Genomic DNA, 20,397 nt, shown 5'->3' on the forward strand with positions numbered 1-20,397 from the left:
CTGTAGTCAATTATTACATAAAAGCCACACATTGATCATTTTCTTTTTTTAATTATTTATTTCACCACTTTGATGGAGTGGATTGTGTTATAATAATACTGTGCAGGAGCAGGAGCAGGAGTTTAATGGAATTTGATTGTCCAGCTGGGTCTCCCACGACAATTGCTCATACCCAGCAGGCTACCATTAATGTCTATATATTTATTTGGTCTTTTAATTTGCAAAATCTCACCGTCCATTTGTTAATGCTTTTTGGAATGATTTTTTTTTTTTTTATTTCACAAAGTGTTGTAATGTCATACGAATATAAAAATAATTTTGAATATTTTGTTTTTTTTTTTATTAACGTTTTTGTGTTGAAAATAGTATAAAGGGAGAGAAAAAAAAACAATGTTGGGTCTGTTTAGTAAAATTTTGAGAAGAGTTTTGGGTTTTGAAATAGGTAAAAGTTGAGAATTGATTTGGTGGAAAATTGGTTTGGTAAAATTTTTGAAATAGTTTTTTTAGAAATTCAAATTTGAAAAATATTTAATCCAAAAAAAAAAAAACTAAAAAATTTGTTGGCCATGGTGACGAGAGGGCTACCATTGTCGATTTTTTTTTAAAAAAAAAAAACAAAAACAAAAATGTTCTGTTTTTTTTTTGTAAAAAAAAAAATGTTGGAATTTTGTAAAGAATATTGTAGTTTGTTTTGAGAAATGTGTTAATAATTGAATCTTTAGAAGGAGAGTCTAAAATTGCAACAAGTATAATGTGGTACATCCCCATCTATCTTTTGTTCAAATCAATTATTGGGTTTCTACAGTTGATTTGTAAAAAGAAAAAAAAAGTTTGAAATAGATGAGAGTCATCTAATAATATCATGTTAATTGTCTCCTTATTTAGAATTGGAATAAGTCTTTTGTGTTTTTCCTTACACCCAAAATTAAAATAGAGAGTTGACAAGTTAAATGAAGTAAAACTCCATTCTTAAGGATTTTCTATCATGCCTCACTACCCTATTTATATCTTCACCATTACTATAACCTAACGTGGTAGTGTTAATCTCTTGATACTCACCTTCGCCCGAGTAAATAAGGTATTTATTTATAAGAGCCATCCTAATGAGTCGTCTTAATGGGTAACTTAATCGGTTGAGAATCATACCTTATAAAGCGGAGATCATTAATTCAAAGTCAAACCATCTTCCTCATTTTCCTTTTCATGTAAAAAAATAAATAAAAAAGCTATGAGAGTAATTTTTACGAGGATGTAGTGTAAAACCTCATTTTACAACCTTTAATATAAATTTGACATATCAGGTAATAATATCAAATACAATAGAGATGAAAAACGTCGTATTTTAAATTCAAATCAATACCATAAACTTTTCCATTCATTATAACCTAACGCCTACCACCAACCTCCAAGCCCCCGACACCAGAGTATCCAAAACCAATAAAGACAGTAGCTTCAGTGGTTTTGTCAAGGTAATGAAAATTATTTTGTGTGAAGGGTTATATTATTTTTTATGTTCCAAACTTAAGTGTTTGCTTTCTATTTAATGGTGCAAAACACCCGATTTACATCATAAGTTCATAATCCATTGAAGTTATTCTCTTAATCTAATCTATTGATACCCATTTCAAAGGAAAAATGTCATTTGGGCCTACTGTTTTTCTTTTCAGGGACAGTGAGTTGGTTTGCATGTGGTCCATCTCAAGTATTAGAATATATATATAGATGATTGGTCTCAGTAATTTACCCATATTTTTATCATATTTTTTTTACAAATTTAATAGATCATTATCGACTATTAAATTTGTGAAGTCTACCATTAACTTATGTGAATTATATATAAATTTACAAATCTAGTTGTTGATTTGTAAAATGAGATGAAAAAAATATTAACACTAATATTTTGGAAAATGATAAAGACATATCTTAAACACAATTTTGGCCAAACTTTTCTCTTAAGTTTTTTCTTAATGAAGAAGATGTGTGATAGAGTCACAACTTAAACCCACTTTTAGCCCAACTTTTAAACCAAATGTCTCTCTCTTTAGTTTAAGGATCTCTCTCCTCCAAAGTATATAGAGCCCAAAGTAGATATGGACTACCAAGTCAGCCCCAAGACTGCCACCTGTGACACTGACTTTCCCTCCCTCTACACGCATGGAAAAGTATTTAATATGAACATGAGAATATCCATCGCCTAATGTGATTTTATTTGTTAGTCTTCACATGTACGCTAAATGAATGACTTTAGAGAGAAACACATTCATCTATAAATTAAGTTATTTCTTTTTCTTTTTTTTTAGAAATTGACAAAATATGGAAACAAAACATTTTTCTTTAAGCTTAAATTGGTTAATTTAGGGGGAAAATCAAATTTAGTTATTAGTTTTCATGCCTTTTTTCATTTGAGTTTTTAATTTTGACAATTAAGTCTTTTAACTTTTCATTTAGTTTCAAATAGGTCTCTAATTAGGGTTGTACAAGCGAATAATTATTAGCCTCAACTAACCATTATTAACTTCTATTTGTGTAACCTCTTTGATATGCGGTTAGCCAAAATCGCTAACCACATACAAGTAGGCGAGTGCGAGTGCAGTTAATAACCACATGTGAAATATGGATTTTATATAAAATATTAAAGCCTAAAAAAACCCACTAAAACAGGCCCAAAATATTTTATAAAATCGTTTAAAATAAGCATTAAAAAGAGGCCATAAGAAGGTTAAAAACACTAAAATATGCCAAAAATGCCCATTACCTTATAGGACGGTTAGTGATGTAGTCTAGCATTCAATAACCTTACGCTTAAATGGGCCGATTTAGTTACTTAAAAGTGATAACTACCTAATACAGTTGCAAACGCGATTATAGACAATAACCACATCCACACCCTTAAGTATAACCCTAGCCTATATCATAACAATGGAATTAAGATGCTTTTATATGTCAAGTGAAACAAAAATGATCCATTTCATAATTTATATTATATTTTTACAAATATAATAATGTATGTATTATCACGTCATAAGTGACGTGATGCTTTAATTGAAATGAAATTGGAGAGGAACCTATGCCATTTAATGAAAATAAATTATCTCAATTTCAAATATCTTATATTAATTAATTAACATGTCATAATAGGATTAAAATTCAAAAACCTCGGGCGCTGCCAGATAATTACTAGGCCTACGCTGCTTCCGTTCCATTGAAGTTGAATATAATAGAATAGATTAATCAAATTAACCTTTTCCGTATCACGGAAACAAAACCAGCACGTTTCGGAAACAAGACAAAAGGCAAAAACAAATAAAAGACGCACATGTCGCAGGCCAATAATTCTCCGGACTCAAACCTAAATCTCCACGACAGGACGATCGATAGGGTTCCTGAATCCATGGACCAGAATAGGGTTTCATAGGGATTGAAAAAAAGAAAAAAACACGAAAGGTTTTAGGGGCTCGATTGTGTTTTGGTTCAGGGCACATGGAAGTGGAGGTGTCGGAATCGAAATCGATGGCGATGGCGATCGGGATGCTCCGAAGGGAGGATTCCGAGAAGGATCGGGTGCGCGTGAAGAGGAAGACCTTGCAGACCGTGCTCGAGCAGTGCCAGAGAGCTCTCGAAATGCTCAACACCACAAGCGGTGGCGACGATGACGAAGAAGACGATAGCGATGACGCCGGCGGTGCAGACGTTGATGAAGAGCAACGTGGCGAGGGCTCGGGGTCTCTGCGAGGTGACCGAGAGGCTGATGAGGTATGGAACTTTGTTTTTGGGAGGGATTTTATGGTTTTCTAGGGTTTGAGGTGTTGTACGGACAATTGGTTGTTGTAGTTTAGGTCTGCTTTTTGTTTGATGGATGAAAGTTGGGACATGAAAGGGAAATTTTGAGGTATTTGATGTATATGTTTGTTATGCCCAATCGGATTTGATTTTGGTGTGGATTATGGTGCTCCATGATGATATAATTTTTTTTCCTGATAAACGTAAGCAAAAGATTGTGGATTGAATCTCTTGTGTTTGTTTTCTGGGTTTGATCGGTGATTAGGCCTTTGATTCAGGACTGATTCATTTAGCAGGCCATAAGCTTCTATAGATATGCTCTTGTTCATATTGGGTGCCTGTATTGCAAACCAATATCTGATTTTTTTAGAATTGGTAGATATTCTAGAGGAATCCCTTTTTTGGACATCAATTTTCTGGCCGAGCTTCTTCTTCCTCCTCTTTCCCCCATCTCATATCCCTCTCTCTCTGCGCCATGTATGTGTGGGTGAATGTAGTGGCTTACCACTAGGAATGCTTTACAAAGAATGCTTGGGATGGGACTTACTGAATACCAAACTAGAATATGGACTCTATGTGTCGATTTTAAGTTTAAACCAAGGTTATGCGGTGTTGATGTTGTTCTAAGAAGAATGGCTGTGTTTCTGCTGCTGTGTTTTTTTTTTTTTTGATTAAAAGGGTATTTAGGTTGAGACCGGGTTGCCCTCAACTTGTTTTCCCGTTGGAGAGTGGAAGTCCTGAGTTTGGATGTTGGGCTTAAAGCCTTCTTGTTGAAATAGGAAAAATTATCACATTGATTAGACATATCTTTGATCTTAAAGAGGAAGAAGTGCCATTTGGGCTCGAGCCTGTTGCCTCAACTGTTTATATACTTCAATTTCAGTATATATTCAAATCTCTCATGCTCCAGAACCTTGTGTGATCCATTAGAAAGTTAAATAAACTTGTCAGTTTATAGCAGACATAATTTTGAACATTTATCTAATGTAATAGAAGTAAGCTGCTCTTGTGATCCCCTGATCTTGTCGTCTGGTCCAATGAAGCTATTAAATACTTAATCATGAATGTGTTCTACAATTTTGTGACTCAGTAAGAGGATAAGATATTGTTAATTGGATAAGATATTTATCTATTGTAATAGAAGTAAGCTGCTCTTGTGATCCCCTGATCTTGTCGTCTGGTCCAATGAAGCTATTAAATACTTAATCATGAATGTGTTCTACAATTTTGTGACTCAGTAAGAGGATAAGATATTCTTACTTCTATATTGTAACTCAATATCCTCTACATATTAGTGCAGTTGTGCGATCTTCTCAAGTCGAGGCTTGAATGCCCCGACTTCCTTGAAAAGCTAGAGTGTGCACAGGCATCAGTTCCACAAAATATTGCTGGTAGGCTTCCTGATAGCCCCCCTTTTCTGACTTTTTGTCAAGTACACGCAACTTATTTCTTCTTCATTTTGAAGTTCAGGCATTAGCAACTTTTTGCTTAGATTTATGATAGCCATATTTTTCTCTTGATGGCTTGGATGCTAAAAAGCTCTTGTTCTATAGCAGAAGAAGGTAGTTCTTGGGATATGGTTAATGAAAATGATTTATGGGAAAATGAAGATCTTGATTCGGAACAAGAGGATTACGTTCTTGTTAGGCAAGAAGACATAGTTGAGGGTATTGCCTGCTTCATGGCTGCATACTTATTGTCCCTAAAACAGACTAAGGTATGCTACATTTCCGCTCTTTTTGAATGGAAAGAAGCAAGCTGTTGTATGTTCTCGTTGTGAAAACGGCAAAGAGGCATAATTAAATCAAGATTAGCATGCTACTTGTGATTTTTTAATGATTTTTAATTTTTCGGATGTATAGATTTTTTAGAATTACTCACAATCAGCATCTTGTTGGATTGCAATGATGGCTTGTTAACTGCAGATATTTATTTAGTAATCAATGTTGGTACAGTCATGAAGGGCATCACACTGCATTTTAGGGTCTCTACAGTGCACTTTTAGAGAAATATCATGCCAATGATGCCTTTAGCTTTTAATACAAATTGAGATTCGTTAGAATTTGTTTGTTATGTATGTGCTCACTTTAACATGTTCTTACTTCCTACTGGGTTTTACTATTTCACTGCCGAGTCCAATTTAAATTGACAAACTGGGCTGGGAAAAACTTCTACTTGACCTGCAAAATATTATTGATTTGCACTTGGGATCTTACAATCTTTTCAATTTAAGACCCATAAATATTTAAATGTCACTAAGCAAAAGTCATATATCAGAGGATGAGCCTTAAGGATCTGTTGTGGGTTTCATGTTAAATATTTGCAATCATTTATTGGTGAACCCAGGTTTATGCTTTTGACAAGGTTTTTTTCTGGTCTTGACTGTGTCACGATTTGAATAAAAAGGTCTATGCATGTCAAATAAAAGGAGGTTACAAAGAAAAAAGATGATGCTATGCTTTATTTGAAGAATCGGATGTTTTTTAAATAATTGACGTTTATTTTGCAGGATTTGACCCCTAACCAACTCCAGGATGGTAGGTTTGCTTGCCTTCCTTCTTGATCCATGCTTTATCTTTCTTTCAATATCCAATGAGAAATCCAATGAAAATATTTCTTTAGTTATCCTTCATTTGCTCATTCCAAATACAATTTGTGCACTACTTTTAACAGTTTTTGTTGTTGGAGATGTGGAAATAGAGTTCTGACATTCTCTGAATTCTCTTTTAGCACTTAGCAAGACATTCTCAGTGAAAAAGAAAAAGGGAAAGCTCCGTAAGGCTTGGGATGGAAGCAAAGTTATTTACAATGTGGCATCTTGGGGTGCAACTGCTTTAGGGTAGGTTAAAGTGATATCCCACCTAATCCAATGATTTATATATATCCTGCCTCCATTATGTGGTTTGTCTTGGTTATGGTGTGGGCTCCTAGTGTGAAGCGTATGCGTCTGATGGGTTCCTTACCAAGTTCCAAGAATCTTACTTTGCGTTTTTGCGTCTTTGTTTGATTTATCAATCAGTGCTTACTATATATTTATATTTTCTTTAATTTTTCTTCTCCAACAGGATATACCAAAACCCTGTAATTCTAAGGGCTGCAACGAATGCCTTCTGGACTTCTTGTCAAGTAATATCAAAGCTTCTATGATTTGCCTGTGCTGCATGGAGTAAAGTCGTGGTGTTAGGATTCTCGGTTGTATTTGTGGTGGTGCTAGCGTGGTGTTCTGCAAGTTGTATAACATTAATGGGACATGTTTCATAACCACTGATTGATTAATTTCTAGTCATGATTTTTAATCTTGTAAATATCTCTTTCTTTTGTAGCATTTTCAGGGTGCAATTCAAATTCATTTGGAAAAAAATCTTGTCTTTATTCTTGCAGTTTTGTTTTACTTTAGCATTGATGTATCCTATTGAGTCCAAGTTATTGTGCGATTGTTGGACTTTAGCACCAGGTTGTGGACAATGTATCTCATTAAGACATTTCCGTTGAGCCCTCCATGGGACCTTTGCAAACAGGTGGACAAAGCAACGTGCACCTGTTTTGAGGAGGCAGTAATGCCTGTTGGAATCAATGGTAATTAAGTGAAAAACTGGGGTGCAAATGAGATACCAAAAAAAAAAAAAAAAGAAAGGCAGGTTGCTTTATTTAGGACTCTGTCATTTGAGAAGTTGCAGGGGAAAAGTAACTAGGTACAAGATGCAAGCTTTGTCGTGAAGGGAAGGGAGGGTGCAAATAATCTTCTTTAAGGGCATCATGTTTCTTCAATTCGGAGATGCCTTATAAAATGGGTGGTTTGGCAATATGCCTACTATTGAAATGCATGGTAGGTGTTTGGTTTGTTTTGGACGACAAGTGGTTGAGTGCCTTCAGATACCTTGTAATGTATTTCTTAGGTCGGACTGCAATCGTCCATTTTAATATGCAAACATCCTAGCTTAATCCAGAAGCAATCTTATTTCAATTCCTTTTTCGTTTCCTTTCTTTCTCTCTTTTTTTAGTTGTCATTATCTCCTTCGGAAAGATGAGCTCAATAACTTGGTAGCATTAGCTCAATTAAAAAATGGTTGAACAAAATTGATAAAGGCAAAGCCACTGAAACATTATAGAGAGATTACATAAAAGAGGGAGAGAATCAGGTATGGAAAATAAGTAGGAAAACAAAAACAAAACGGGAACCCTCTGAAGAGAGAGCAGACTCATGGTTCTGGAGCAGTCGAGTTGCTTGCTTCCTATACAAAAAGTTTGCAGCCCCAGCAGCTATGGAGACTACGTATGCATCTTGATGACCAAAATGACCCACCTATATTTCAGCCGGCCAATGAGATCATCATCTTTGTATGTGTTCAACGTTACTTGAGCCCCTGTTTTTGCAAAGCTAAGATATATGCCTCCCCTCTCCCCTTCTATGTACATAAATAGGCTTAGTAGTAGTACGTGTTGTCCTTGTGATTGGGAGCACCATCCTTACAAAGAATTGAACGGACTTCCATCACAGATCTAGGCGGCTCCAGGTCCTTCTCTTGAACTGTATTTCCAAGCAGCTGCTGCATCTGTGAGGCAAAGGTATCATCCAGAATCTGCAATGTAAGGAAACCCCAGATATCAGAAGGGGGGAAAGTACAGAATGAACGTAAAATGACAGAAACCTTTTACTGGATCACACCTATTTTTTTTTTTTTTTTTTTTTGATAATTGGATCAGGCAGTTAAAGTAATATATAAATCTGATCAACTTTTAAATTTAGCAGTAATTGGAAGGAACCGACTATATCATTGGGCATATGCATGCAAACTGCAATCTGTTCTAACTGAAATTCAGTATCTAGATTACAACTAAATAACTGAAGCTATAGCACTACTACTCATCAAAGGAAAAAGGAGTTGTACTTACAGTTACTGCAATTCGTGAACCTTTATACCATGACCTATTCTCTTTTCTGTTCTCCAAGAAACTTAGAACATCCTGTGACAGAATATATATATATATATATATATATATATAATCGTGAAAAACATTAACCTTGAGACTGAATCTGGAACCTAACATTAGTAAGACGGATGCAATTAGCTTACCTGCCCCAGCCGGTCCCAGTAACCTCGACAGATTGCAATGAAAACATGAGTCTCAAAGACCGTATGAAGCTGACTTATTGTATTTGTCACCTGCTCTTTTAGCGGTTGCATTTTACCCCGTACATCAGATTCCACCACAGTTTCCTTTGAATCTTGAAGAATCTTTTTCAACTTTGTAGCATTCTGTAATTTTGTCTGGAACAACAAAAAGAAAGGAAGCAAATCAATGACGCAACAGAAATCCCAGCCAAATTTATATTTTCAGACAGGAAAAATTACTCTGAACAAAAGGGGAAAACATGGCTGCTGCACATAAATGCAGAAGAGCAGTTATTTAAGTCTATACATTTAGTTGGACTATAATCATAGGAATGCCCGAGTGTGTGGGGTTGCTTCTAACTCCAACAAGAAGAACATTACACGTGGACTATACGGTGTGCCGTTAATCATATATATAATCTTGCTGGCATTGTTATGGTAGATAAGCTGGAGGAGGACCCACAGCCTCCAAGTTTGAGCACACACTTACACAACAAACTGTACTTTTAAGAACAGAAAATCGTCTTTGGACATTGTCAAAGATCTTTCATTTATCCTTACGAAAAAAATAGAAAAGAAACATGTCTTCTGTTTAGGTTATATAGTTTCATCTACTGTTTCAAAATATATATTGTATCTCAATTCATAATCAGTTATCGAATCATGTAAAATCCAAGCAAATAATGTGTGATTTGAGGATGATACCCACATTCTCTGTAAGTTTCTCCACAACTGCTTGCAGATAATTTCTGAACTTGGCTCTCAACATCACTGTTACTTCACTGAGACGCTCTCCAGGAACTGTGTTTCCACCATTAGGGATGCAAGAACCCCATGACTTGAACTGAGCTTCTATTTTGGGGCGCAAGACATCAAGCATCCTCTTCATGGAATTCAGTAGAATTCCCAGCTGGAAAACAACAGAAGACTTTCAAACCAAAAGAATATACCTATCAAAGGAACCTTAAAGATTTGAGAAGTTACAACTGACCTCATCGGGAACTACATAGGGGCATACAGAACGTTTGGCAAGTTTTTGGACATACTTGAGGCCAAATTTCTTGGGCGCCATATTTTCCTTCACCGGCGACAAGACATCTGCATATTGCTTGTCTAAAGCTTCCACAATTGCCTTTTCAACATCAGCAATAGCCTTTTTGTCCAAAAAACAACGAGTTTAGTATATATAAAATTTTTAATTCCAATTAACATATTGAGCAAAACTTGAATCTTGTCTTTCAAGTTCTAGTGCTACATAAAGGCATTGGATATTTGGTAAAAGATAAATTTCTGTGCATATCTTGAATAAGACCAGAAAAGGTGAAAACACTTTGGAAGTTATGAGAATTATGAAATCTGCTTTGATATATAATTTTTTTTTGGATAAGTAATTCAATCTTATTAGAAGGCACAACCCAAGTACACAGAGAGTATATAAGACTTAAGAGGGATGCCCAATTGGGGAGAAGAGGAAGAACACAAATCTAAAAAATTCTTGAAAATTAGAAAAAATGAGAACTGATGAGAGTTTTGAATGCCAAAGCTTTTAATTCCATCACATTTCTCTCACAATCTTCAAACTCCTACCATTGCTTTCTCTCCAAATGAAAGATGAATATGTGAGAATGCAAATAGCAGTGTTATAAGATGACAAGGAAGACTATATATACATATTCCTTCATTTTTTTAAATTTTTTCCTCTTTATTTATATGCGATAAACAGCTGTATGGGACAGTGCAGTCCTTCCCTTGACAAGAAGGAATAACTTGCTCAATCTTTAAGCCCTTAACCTTGTTTTTGGCACCCAACCTCACTAGTCACTTAAAATTAAGCCTACGAATTTTGTAAGTCCATGACCAAGCAACAAGGCTAGTAACTAGTGTTACACAATGGCCAGAAATATATAAAACATATAAAAACAAAAGTGATTGCAACTCAACCAGCCGTGTACGCTATATGGAGAGAAAGAAATGCGAGATCCCATCATGACCGAGCTAGACATGTGTATACTATCATTCAGGATATCATGTTTTGTGTCCGTGCTAGAATCAACTCCCTACAGGGTCTCAATCCATCTCAAGAAAATAGATGGCTTCAAAGATCATGGGGAGTCCCGGAAGAGATATTTAGGAAAAAGTAGAGCAGTCTATGTTGGCTTCTTGAGTTGAGATGGGGTCCTTGAGATCCCCAGATCTTAATAATATTAGAGAAAACCTCACACAAAGTCGATAGTGATATCAGCAACCAAATAAGAAAATTAAGACTGAGAGATAAGGAAACCATCTGGACATACATTCTCCAAGCCAAAAATATATTCTGGCCATCGGCAAATGATAACCTCATAGTCGCTCAAAGTTTCCTTCAATCGGTCATACATTTCATCAACAAAAGGAGTAGTAGAATGTTGTGTCCTAACTCCCGACCATTTTACCTGCGAGTACATAACTTTCAGACAACCCTTGCATGCAGAGATTATAAAGTACAAATTGTGATTGGCAAAAAATTGAAGATTCAGGAATTTTCAAAGAATCATCTGTCATCATAGTCCTCCAAATTTTGGCAAAGATACGGAGTGAATAGCATATATTAATACTGGTGTTTAACATATGTACCTTATCTAATTTGCATGACTCGAGCAAAGAGAGACGCTTATCTTGTATCCATACCATAATATACAAGTGGAACAATTCTTTCGCATCAACTCCACCTTTGACAGGGCTGTGAAAGAACGTAAAATTGGGTTAGAACCAAGCAAAGTAATAACAACTATGATAGTAGTCCACTCTTTCTGGTATGAAAATATACTGCAGAAGAAGTAGCATTACCTGATATTCCAGCTGGAAAGATCCCTCTGAAAATCTGCAGTAGTGATAACAAGTTCTGCAACAGGAGGTGAAGGGCCCGTTGGGGGGCAAGCAATGAGGAAAGCACGCAATCTGTTGCAAAGCTCTGTGCTGTAGATGGCTGTAGACAGATTTGGGAGATCTATAAAACTGCACAATAGATATTCAAAATATTAGAATCCTACTTGTTTGGCATGAGATTGCCAGACAAAAAACCAAGTAAGAAACCATGTAGATAAGCAACAAGAAAATTGAGAACAAGTATGCAACAGTGTGAACTTAAGGATGATCCCCAGCCAAGACTGTGTTAGCCAATCATATCAATCAAAATGTCCAAGTGAGTTCAACATACTTTTAAAAAAATAAAAATAAAAGGAACTTAAGGAGCTATATATATATATATATATATATTAAAAGCAATAAATCATTGCATTATGTTTATTTTAAGATAAGAAGGTAAAAATCGAGACATATTCAGATTCTTTAAGATTGAGTTAAATATTTATCATGTTGTTTTGCCCTCTTCAGTGAAATATTTCATTTTTCTGAGAATCAAATTGTTCCATTTAAATTTCTGCAACATTGCATAAAAGCCAAAATTTGCAGCCATGCACTGTCAAATGTGAAATCATACATTTTTAAGTTGAAAATTGAACTTTGCAACTTAAAAAAAAAAAAATCAATACATTACACACCATAATTCAGTCATGAATATTGTTGCACAACTACATAATTACTCCCATGGTGAAAAAGAGGAATTTGCGTGACATTATATTTTTGTAGAATTAATGAATCAACAATTTATTAGTAGAAAACGTATATGGTTTTTGTATAAAATTTTATTATTAATATTACTTGTGATGGACAGTTCTCTGAATCTAATGCATATGATCAATACATGCTACAGATCTTACAGATAGAAGAGTAGACACTGCTAAGTATTCAGGTGACAACCTGAGGAACATACCTCGGAAGTATATGTTGATTATGGATCTCAATATCAGTAAAAACTTCATTCTTAATGTTCATGCAGAGGGATATCATCTTTCGGTAAGCAGTAGACATAGTAACAGTGTCCACCAAACAGCCTTCATTATTGTTGGTAACATATTCATCTGTCTCAGTCAAGTGCCTTCTTGATCTCTTCTTTGCAGCAACCTGAGGAGACACTAACTCTAATTAAAACAGATAAATGTAACTCATGCAAGCATCATAACGAAAAATGTCTGTCAGTCTCTCAGACCTGAAAATAATGGCATAAAGTAGTCTGAGCCTCAGGAGACAAGATGTCATGAAGAAGCGTATATAATTTGACAGCAGGTTCCAGTGCAGGCGCTGCTAGCCCAGTTGCAGGCTTGAAAACCTCCATGATACCCGAGGGCAAGGATTCATCAAGTGACTTGTAGTTCTCAAAAACTAAGGCGAGAATCTGTTCAATTTGATCCTTAGTTTCTCCCAAAATTCGATTCTGATGAGGCAACCAGAATTTATGCAAATTTGTGTTAGAAGAGGTATCAAGATCTGGCAAAGTACAATAAACCAAAAAAAAAAAAAAAAAACCAATATAACAAAAATGTAAATTGGAAAATGAGAAAGATACAATGTAAACGATACAAAACAATAACATCAAGAACCATATAACAATAAGAAACAATTATTGTATGCTTCAAACTTGGAAAGTTCCATCCATACCTCTTGATGACTCAATGTGTTCTTGCTGTGGCCTTTCATAACAACAGGCATTAACAAGTCACACACCAAGGTGAGGCAGTCAGCTGTTGGGGTTGCCACATCCATGACATATGAAAGATATCTATTGACAATGCACATTGACACATCAATTCAGAGTAAACAGCCAAAGAACAAAAACTAGTTTTCAAAACTTAATATATTACATGGCCTAATGATGGTATCAATAGAAAGAGGCAATTAATATTAACATCCAATTACCTCAGCTTGGTGTATACATCAGAAACCCCATAGTATGAGGCAAACTCCGTTAAGAGCCACTTCCAAGGACCATGCAACAATAGGTTTCGTTGTTGAAAATGCTGAACTTTCATAGCAACCTCCAAAACTAGATCATATGCAACCGTTTCTGCGACAGAGCCACACTAGGACCAAAAGGAATAGCATATTATCATCAAGATATTCAGCAAGCCATGACATAATACAAAGAATCCATGTTCCCACTTTCAAACAATGAACGATTGTTCTTCATAGAAAATCCCCAGGTTCAAAAGGTGAGGAAAGGTACAACTTCTTTTTCATTTTTTTTGCTTGGGATATGGTGTGGAAGACTGTATCCTTAATTAAGAAAAATTTTAAAGGTTAAATAAATAAATAAATTGTTTCCTTTAAAATCTCCCACTATCTTATTAGAGGGCATGCATTTGATTGTCTAGAAGACGACGTGATAGAAACATTGAAACAAATAATATGGCTACTTGCCACTCTGATTAAAGAGTTTTGAGCGATAATGATAATTATTAGAGCATATTTCACTATACCAGAAGATACACTATATCTCTATATGTTCAACCAAGTTAAATTCTACAGTTATTAACCAAATTGCAAAATTAATTACTCTCTCCGTTCCACAATGAATGGCCCAGTTGCTAATGCGCAAATAAGTAAGGAAATGCAAACATTTAACTTAACTTTCCAAAATTGCCCCTATAAAAGTAGTCAGCATGCAAATTGAGGCACATTTTTTGTTTTTATTTAAAAAAAGGTAGCATGGGAAAGTAATGCCTTGATGATGAGGGATTAAAAAGTAAATATATACTAACACCATATGCATAAAAAAAAAATGGATTAGTTACCTCTTGCACCCATCAACTACCACTCATTTACACATTGCCCCCATGAACTACCACTTGTCCTACTCAACCTCTATGAACTACCATTTTTTAACAAAAACAATCCTCGCCGTTAGTCAAAATCGTTAAATCAGACAGAATATGTGTTTTTTATACATAAAAGGACAGAAATACCCTCATAAAAATACAAAAACTAAAAACTAAACAAAATATAAAAGTAAATAAAATTACAAAATTAAAAACTAAAAAAAAAAATTAGGGGTGGTCATCGTACCACCCCCAAGGCTGTCTTGTAAATAAAATTACAAAATTATTATTTCCTTTTTTAATTTGTTTTATTATTTTCTCTCTTTTTATTTATTTTTTTTTTTTAATTTCCCTTTCTTCTTTTTTACTTTTTTTATACTTCTCTTTGCTTTTTATTTTTCTGTGTTTTCCCTTTTTGAATTTTTTTTTTTTTTAATTCCTCTTTGTTTTTAACTTTTTTATTTGTATTTTTAAACTCAAAGGGTATTTAAGTAAATTCAGTTTCTAAAATTCGGGTATTTTCGTCGTTTCATGTTTTTTTAACGATTTAATAGAGTTTTTCTTTGCTAACAAATGGTAGTTTAAGGCAGTTGAGTGGGACATATGGTAGTTTGTAGGGACGTACCTATCTAACAAAATAAGTACTAGCATGTCTCACAGCCCATAAGAAAAAAAATAAAAATAAAAATAAGGTAGAATGTCTCAATCCTGATCTTTCAATGGTCATTTATATTAGCAACCTTCTGCTACATTAGAATAATATTTGCTAGTGCTTCAGATAAACAAATATCTTGTTGTGATTCAATTATGACTCAACAGCTTACAAACAACTCTTTATATACCTAATTCAATGGAAGACTATTCCAGTATAGTCACTCACCTTGGGTTGACCATGATCATCTGAACTAGTTGAATAATTTATATACAGCTGTATCTTGGCCACAAGCTCATGTTCTGGCTCACGATATACAGACCACCAGCGTAGCTTGTCAGCCTGCATTCAACTATAATATCAGCATCCTATCTGAGCAATTTACACCTCCAATTTATACTAATTTATACTTAAAGCAAACGTCAGGACCAAGAAACATTACCGGGTCATCAGCAACAGTAGCTACTTGAACAAGGACACGGCCAAACTGCTTCCCCTTGGAATCCTGGACTTCAACTAGTAGATCATCTCCTATACTATCTGGAAAGCTGTAGAGTTGTCAGTCTCTTTCTCAAGAAAATTTAGAAATACATAGAATAAACACAGAAAGAGAACATACAAGACATGGGTGTCACCAGATCCAGCTTGCATTCGGATTGCATCATCTTCAGGTGAACTTTTCAGCCTTAACAGACAAGAGTATGTTTCTGACGACATTTACAGGTGAAAAAGAAATATTGAGAACAAAAAGAAAGAGAATGGACCAGGTAAAGTATTACACACTACTATGAGTGTAAGATCTGAACATAACATCAATGCAAATACATCAATAAATCACAGAGTTTGCAATTTTTGATACCTTGCACAGCTTCATATGATGATGAGCTGTTGCGTAGAGTTGTTACGCCAGTTTTTAGGAGTCCAGACACCTGTTTTATATACCGAGTACCAGCATGTACATATGCCAAACTCTGACGTGAAAGAGAACCATTTGCAGGTAGACGCGGTACAGCACGAATCTTTCTTACAGCTTGACATCCAGAAGAAAGTGTTGACTGCAAATTGGAGAGGCGAAATCGAATGGATTCCAATTTAATTACTGGAGGCCTAAAAGACGTGATACTACAGCCAGTTGGTGGGTCCAGGGCCATTTTCACTTTGCGCACTGCACGATCAACAAGATTTTAGGAAGTCCCCTTACTAAGCACTTGATCAATGAGAAAGCCAGAGCTGAGATTAATAACCTACCTTGCACCCTCATCTTGCCAATGATTTTCTTAGGCTTTGGAGCAACCCCCTCACTGGCAAGCTCTGAAGTATGCTTCACCAATAATTCATCTTCTGATTGTAACAGCACTTGTCGTAACCTACAAATATATTATGTTAGGACGAGTAAGCATAAAACATTAGAAAATATTGTATGTTATGCAGTATCTACTCCTTGAGAAAGCTTCCACAATCTGCATAACTAGCAGAATCTTTCAATGGAAAATAGTTGAATTTCACATATCAGTAATAAACATGCGGCTAAATGTAGCTGAAAATATTAGCTTTATTGAATCCACTGAACCTTGAAGCCCAGAAAAAAAAATCCCATAAACCTGGAAGTTCCAATTTTAACTTCTGTAAGTTATAGATCTTAATTTGAAAACCATACTAATCTTTTGGTTATAAAATCCACAGATTTCTATAGTCTATTCCTGGGTCAATTTACTTTTAGAGCGACTTAAATTTTAAATGCAGAGTGATCCAAAAAGCTAAATTGCACAAGTGCCAGTCTGATTAAATATAGATCATTACTTTGCAAAAACCTAGATAAAGCAAGACATTGGCAAAGTAGTGTAGGACAGCACCACATTACAACATAAGTGCTTGTATGGACTCTAATCCCAGATAGGGCAGGCACGTTGGAAGAATTTATCCAGGAGAGTAGGATTCATTATATCACTTATGAAATTGAAATTTCAACAGGACAGATGCAGCAGTGAGACACAACAAAGGAATTAGAGGAATATACCTTAAAATAATAGGGAAAGCAGATATTACTAATAAGAAATTATTTTTTTGATAAGTAGATATTACTAATAAGAATGTAAATATGAAAAGCTATCAGGAGCAACTCAGAGTCAAGATGAATAAACTAACTCAAGAATGGAGCAATTAATCAAAATATCGATAATGAAAATTTGTGGGAAAGAAAGCAGGGGATGTATGGGGCACAGTAGGAGCATTAAAACCAGTTATGAGGGAAACAGAGTTCACTTTGATCCAGTGATTTAAATACATACTTTCTGGGTAAGGACAAAGTACTGACTGTTTAAATAAGAAATCTAGATGGGCTTTGCATTGCTGAGGAGAAAATAAGGTGAGGGTGTCAATATTCCCAATTAGTCATATTAAGAACTATTTTAGCTATTAATGGAACTATGCAAACCTAACAATAGTAGCTAGCCACAAGCAAGTAATGCTTTAGATGTTGGGATAGGTTTAGTGGTAATTGCTAATATACAAATAAGAAAATGCAATTAACTGGGTGCAATAAGATGCAAGAAGAGCCAGACTGCTAAGGCTGGCTAGAATCTATAGATCAATAAGAACCTATAGAAATTCAAATTATCATTTCTTACATTACAAAACCACAAATGAAGATTCTTGTTGTTGGCCACAAACATATAAGATACGGCTTATTGTAGATACTGAGGATGTAATTTTTTCCTATCCCCACCTCCCCACTTTCAAATTATAGAAAGTGAAATTTTAGAATATTGTTCTTTACAATGAATCCCTCCACCATCTATGCCTTCTGGTTTCACAGTTTCAGCTTAACAAAGCTAACATTCCTTATTTCCAGTTCCAGAAAATCATTAAAAAGAACAACCAAAAAAAAAAAAAAAAAACAGCCTGAATTAATGACATTAAAGATGAACAATAAGAAGAAGAGACTGAACCCACCCAAAAGCATCCCGTAATAGAGCACATTCATTTTCCAAGAACATTGGAGCTTCCATGCATTCCATTGCCCAAGCATGAAGACAAAGTCGCACGCATGCATCATATGCAATCACACCATGCCATGGCCCTAGAGCACTGAATTTAATTTACAAATCAAATATGAACAGTTAATGAACACAATTGATAAAGGCTCTAGATTTATCATCAGCACCATCTACAATTGTTGTGTTGGTTAGAAATACCTCGCATGAAATGTTGGGAGGCGAGCTGGATATGAACCTGAAGATGCACCTGCTTCTGAACTGGCTCTAGTTCTGTCATCGGATAATACAACAAAACTGCTTATATTTTCCAAAATTTATGATAAAAACTCGAAAATTCATTGTTAACATCAAGTGAATACGTGCTTGTGAGATTCCAAGTTTAATGTGCATTTAAAAAACATGATTGGTTATGGCTTTAGCCAAAAAACAACCATCAAATAATGATACAAACCTTACAAACTGGTCAGGATTCCTATTTCCAATATCATTCTCCGGCTTAACACTGGATGTGGTTTCTAACATATTTCGATCCTTTTTGGTTGAAACTTCACATGAACCCGATACTTTAGATGCATGACTTCTTTCAGAACCTTGTTTAATTTCATGAACGGAACCACAAATAGGAGGGGCACTGGGAACATCATCATCTTCATCAGAGAACTTTTCATTCTGCAGGTTTCTCGAACGCAAATCCTGCGAGATGGACCAATTTAGCAAAGACAGTAAATAAGATTCAATTGACAGAAAAAATGCAAATGCTGAACATGCAAAGAATACAATGGGGATACTATTCTTTAAATCTAAACACACAACATCGACAAAGTCATGTATTATCCAACAAACAACAAAAATGAAAAGTAAACTTAATGAAGCATCACAAACCTTTTCAGCAGCACTTTCCATATTCACCCGTGATGGCACACTGGAAGCATATCCCTCTGAAACATAAGCTCTAGCCCGGGGCATGGCACCATTGATGCTTCCCACTTGCGTAGTAGAAAATTCCGAGCTAGCAGCAGAATCTGAAGACTCGTCCTCCGTGTAACCATACTGCCCAACTGGGTACCTCCCATTTCCCTTCACCAACCTCTCCGCCACATGCCCTTGTCTCCCTGCCACCGTTTCCATCGACGAACTGACGTCAGAGTACATAGAATCACTAGCATACTGTGACCGCCTCTGCGCCAGGCTCCCATGTCTATTAGCAGTAGTACCATTGGGAATTCTATCATCTTGTGGCGACGAATCCAACGAATATCTACCTCCATACACCTCCTCCTCTGAATCAGTGCTCATATCATTTTCAGAATTCGACCCACTCTCATCATCACCATGTAAAGTTCGAGATACAGGTATGGCATTTGAGGGCAAATGCCCGCTTCTGAATTTTGACGGAGGGGGCAATCCGAATCCCCTGCCACCACCGTTGCGAATGCCGGTAATGGGATCGATTCGAGGTCTCAGACTCGAATTCGGAAATGCACCATCCTTCTGGTTAGAAACGAAACCCAGAAGATTAAATTTTTAATTTTTATTTTGATTTTGAAGAAAAAATTACCAACAATTTAACACACACCCAGATCCTAATACACTATGAACAAGCAAAACTCAGTAAGGAAAATAATGGAAATAATTCACAGGAAATCGAAAATAGCAACAACAACAACAACAAAAAAGAAGGGCAATTGAGTTAGTGGAGCTCACCTCTCTAACCCATCGAAGCGCATTTCGATCAAGCCCTTCCGTGAACATGATTCCTAGGGCTCTGCCTTCTTCACCTGCACCCAAAATCAATTCCCAGTCACTTTTCATACCCAAAAAAGAAAGAAAAACTGAACAAAGAACTCAGATACTAAACACACAGGGATGATAGTCCTCCAAAAACGAAAAGAAAAAAAAAAACAAAGAGGAACCCAAATTTACCCACATATGAATCGAACTTCAAGGCTTCACTGCTGCAGGAGCTGAAAAAAGAGTAATGCCAAAAGCGAGAGAGAGAGAGAGAGAGAGAGAGAGTTGAAAGGAGATCAACTTAGAATATTTAACAATACGGAGCAAGATTTGAGAAAACGAAAAGGTTTTTCCTTAGCCCGAAAGCTTTCTCTGCTCAGCTGTGAGAGACTGAAGAGGCCCACAAAAGCGCTATGCAAGTCTTTACTGGG

General features: G+C 35.6%; 2 protein-coding genes across 3 annotated transcripts; one reads left to right on the top strand and one right to left on the bottom strand.

Moving 5' to 3' along the window:
• The first annotated feature begins 3,253 nt into the window (after positions 1 to 3,253).
• Positions 3,254 to 7,156, top strand: LOC132190405 (uncharacterized). 2 transcript variants are annotated; one of them, XM_059605384.1, is made up of 6 exons: positions 3,254 to 3,753; positions 5,081 to 5,171; positions 5,334 to 5,497; positions 6,290 to 6,317; positions 6,511 to 6,619; positions 6,846 to 7,156. In XM_059605384.1, exons 1-6 carry the CDS (start codon positions 3,481 to 3,483, stop codon positions 6,925 to 6,927), a joined length of 747 nt encoding a protein of 248 aa, XP_059461367.1. In that variant the 5' UTR covers positions 3,254 to 3,480; the 3' UTR covers positions 6,928 to 7,156. The 2 variants fall into 2 exon arrangements, with proteins under 2 accessions (XP_059461367.1, XP_059461368.1); XM_059605385.1 differs by having other exon boundaries at positions 3,256 to 3,753; positions 5,337 to 5,497.
• A 720-nt stretch (positions 7,157 to 7,876) lies between these two features.
• On the bottom strand, positions 7,877 to 20,382 carry LOC132189300 (uncharacterized). The gene is made up of 23 exons (XM_059603970.1): positions 20,163 to 20,382; positions 19,940 to 20,013; positions 19,118 to 19,726; positions 18,687 to 18,928; positions 18,434 to 18,505; positions 18,192 to 18,326; positions 16,488 to 16,606; positions 16,099 to 16,404; positions 15,859 to 15,946; positions 15,682 to 15,787; positions 15,468 to 15,581; positions 13,689 to 13,852; positions 13,431 to 13,551; positions 12,982 to 13,206; positions 12,706 to 12,896; positions 11,721 to 11,888; positions 11,508 to 11,613; positions 11,189 to 11,326; positions 9,886 to 10,047; positions 9,604 to 9,804; positions 8,856 to 9,050; positions 8,674 to 8,745; positions 7,877 to 8,360 (listed from the first exon to the last, which is right to left on the bottom strand). The coding sequence occupies exons 2-23, from the start codon at positions 19,985 to 19,987 to the stop codon at positions 8,205 to 8,207; spliced, it is 3,738 nt and encodes a 1,245-aa protein (XP_059459953.1). The 5' UTR covers positions 19,988 to 20,013; positions 20,163 to 20,382; the 3' UTR covers positions 7,877 to 8,204.
• Between the last annotated feature and the right edge of the window lie 15 nt (positions 20,383 to 20,397).

This window comes from Corylus avellana, chromosome ca8 (genome assembly GCF_901000735.1).
Source record: "Corylus avellana chromosome ca8, CavTom2PMs-1.0".
Classification (NCBI taxonomy): domain Eukaryota; kingdom Viridiplantae; phylum Streptophyta; class Magnoliopsida; order Fagales; family Betulaceae; genus Corylus; species Corylus avellana.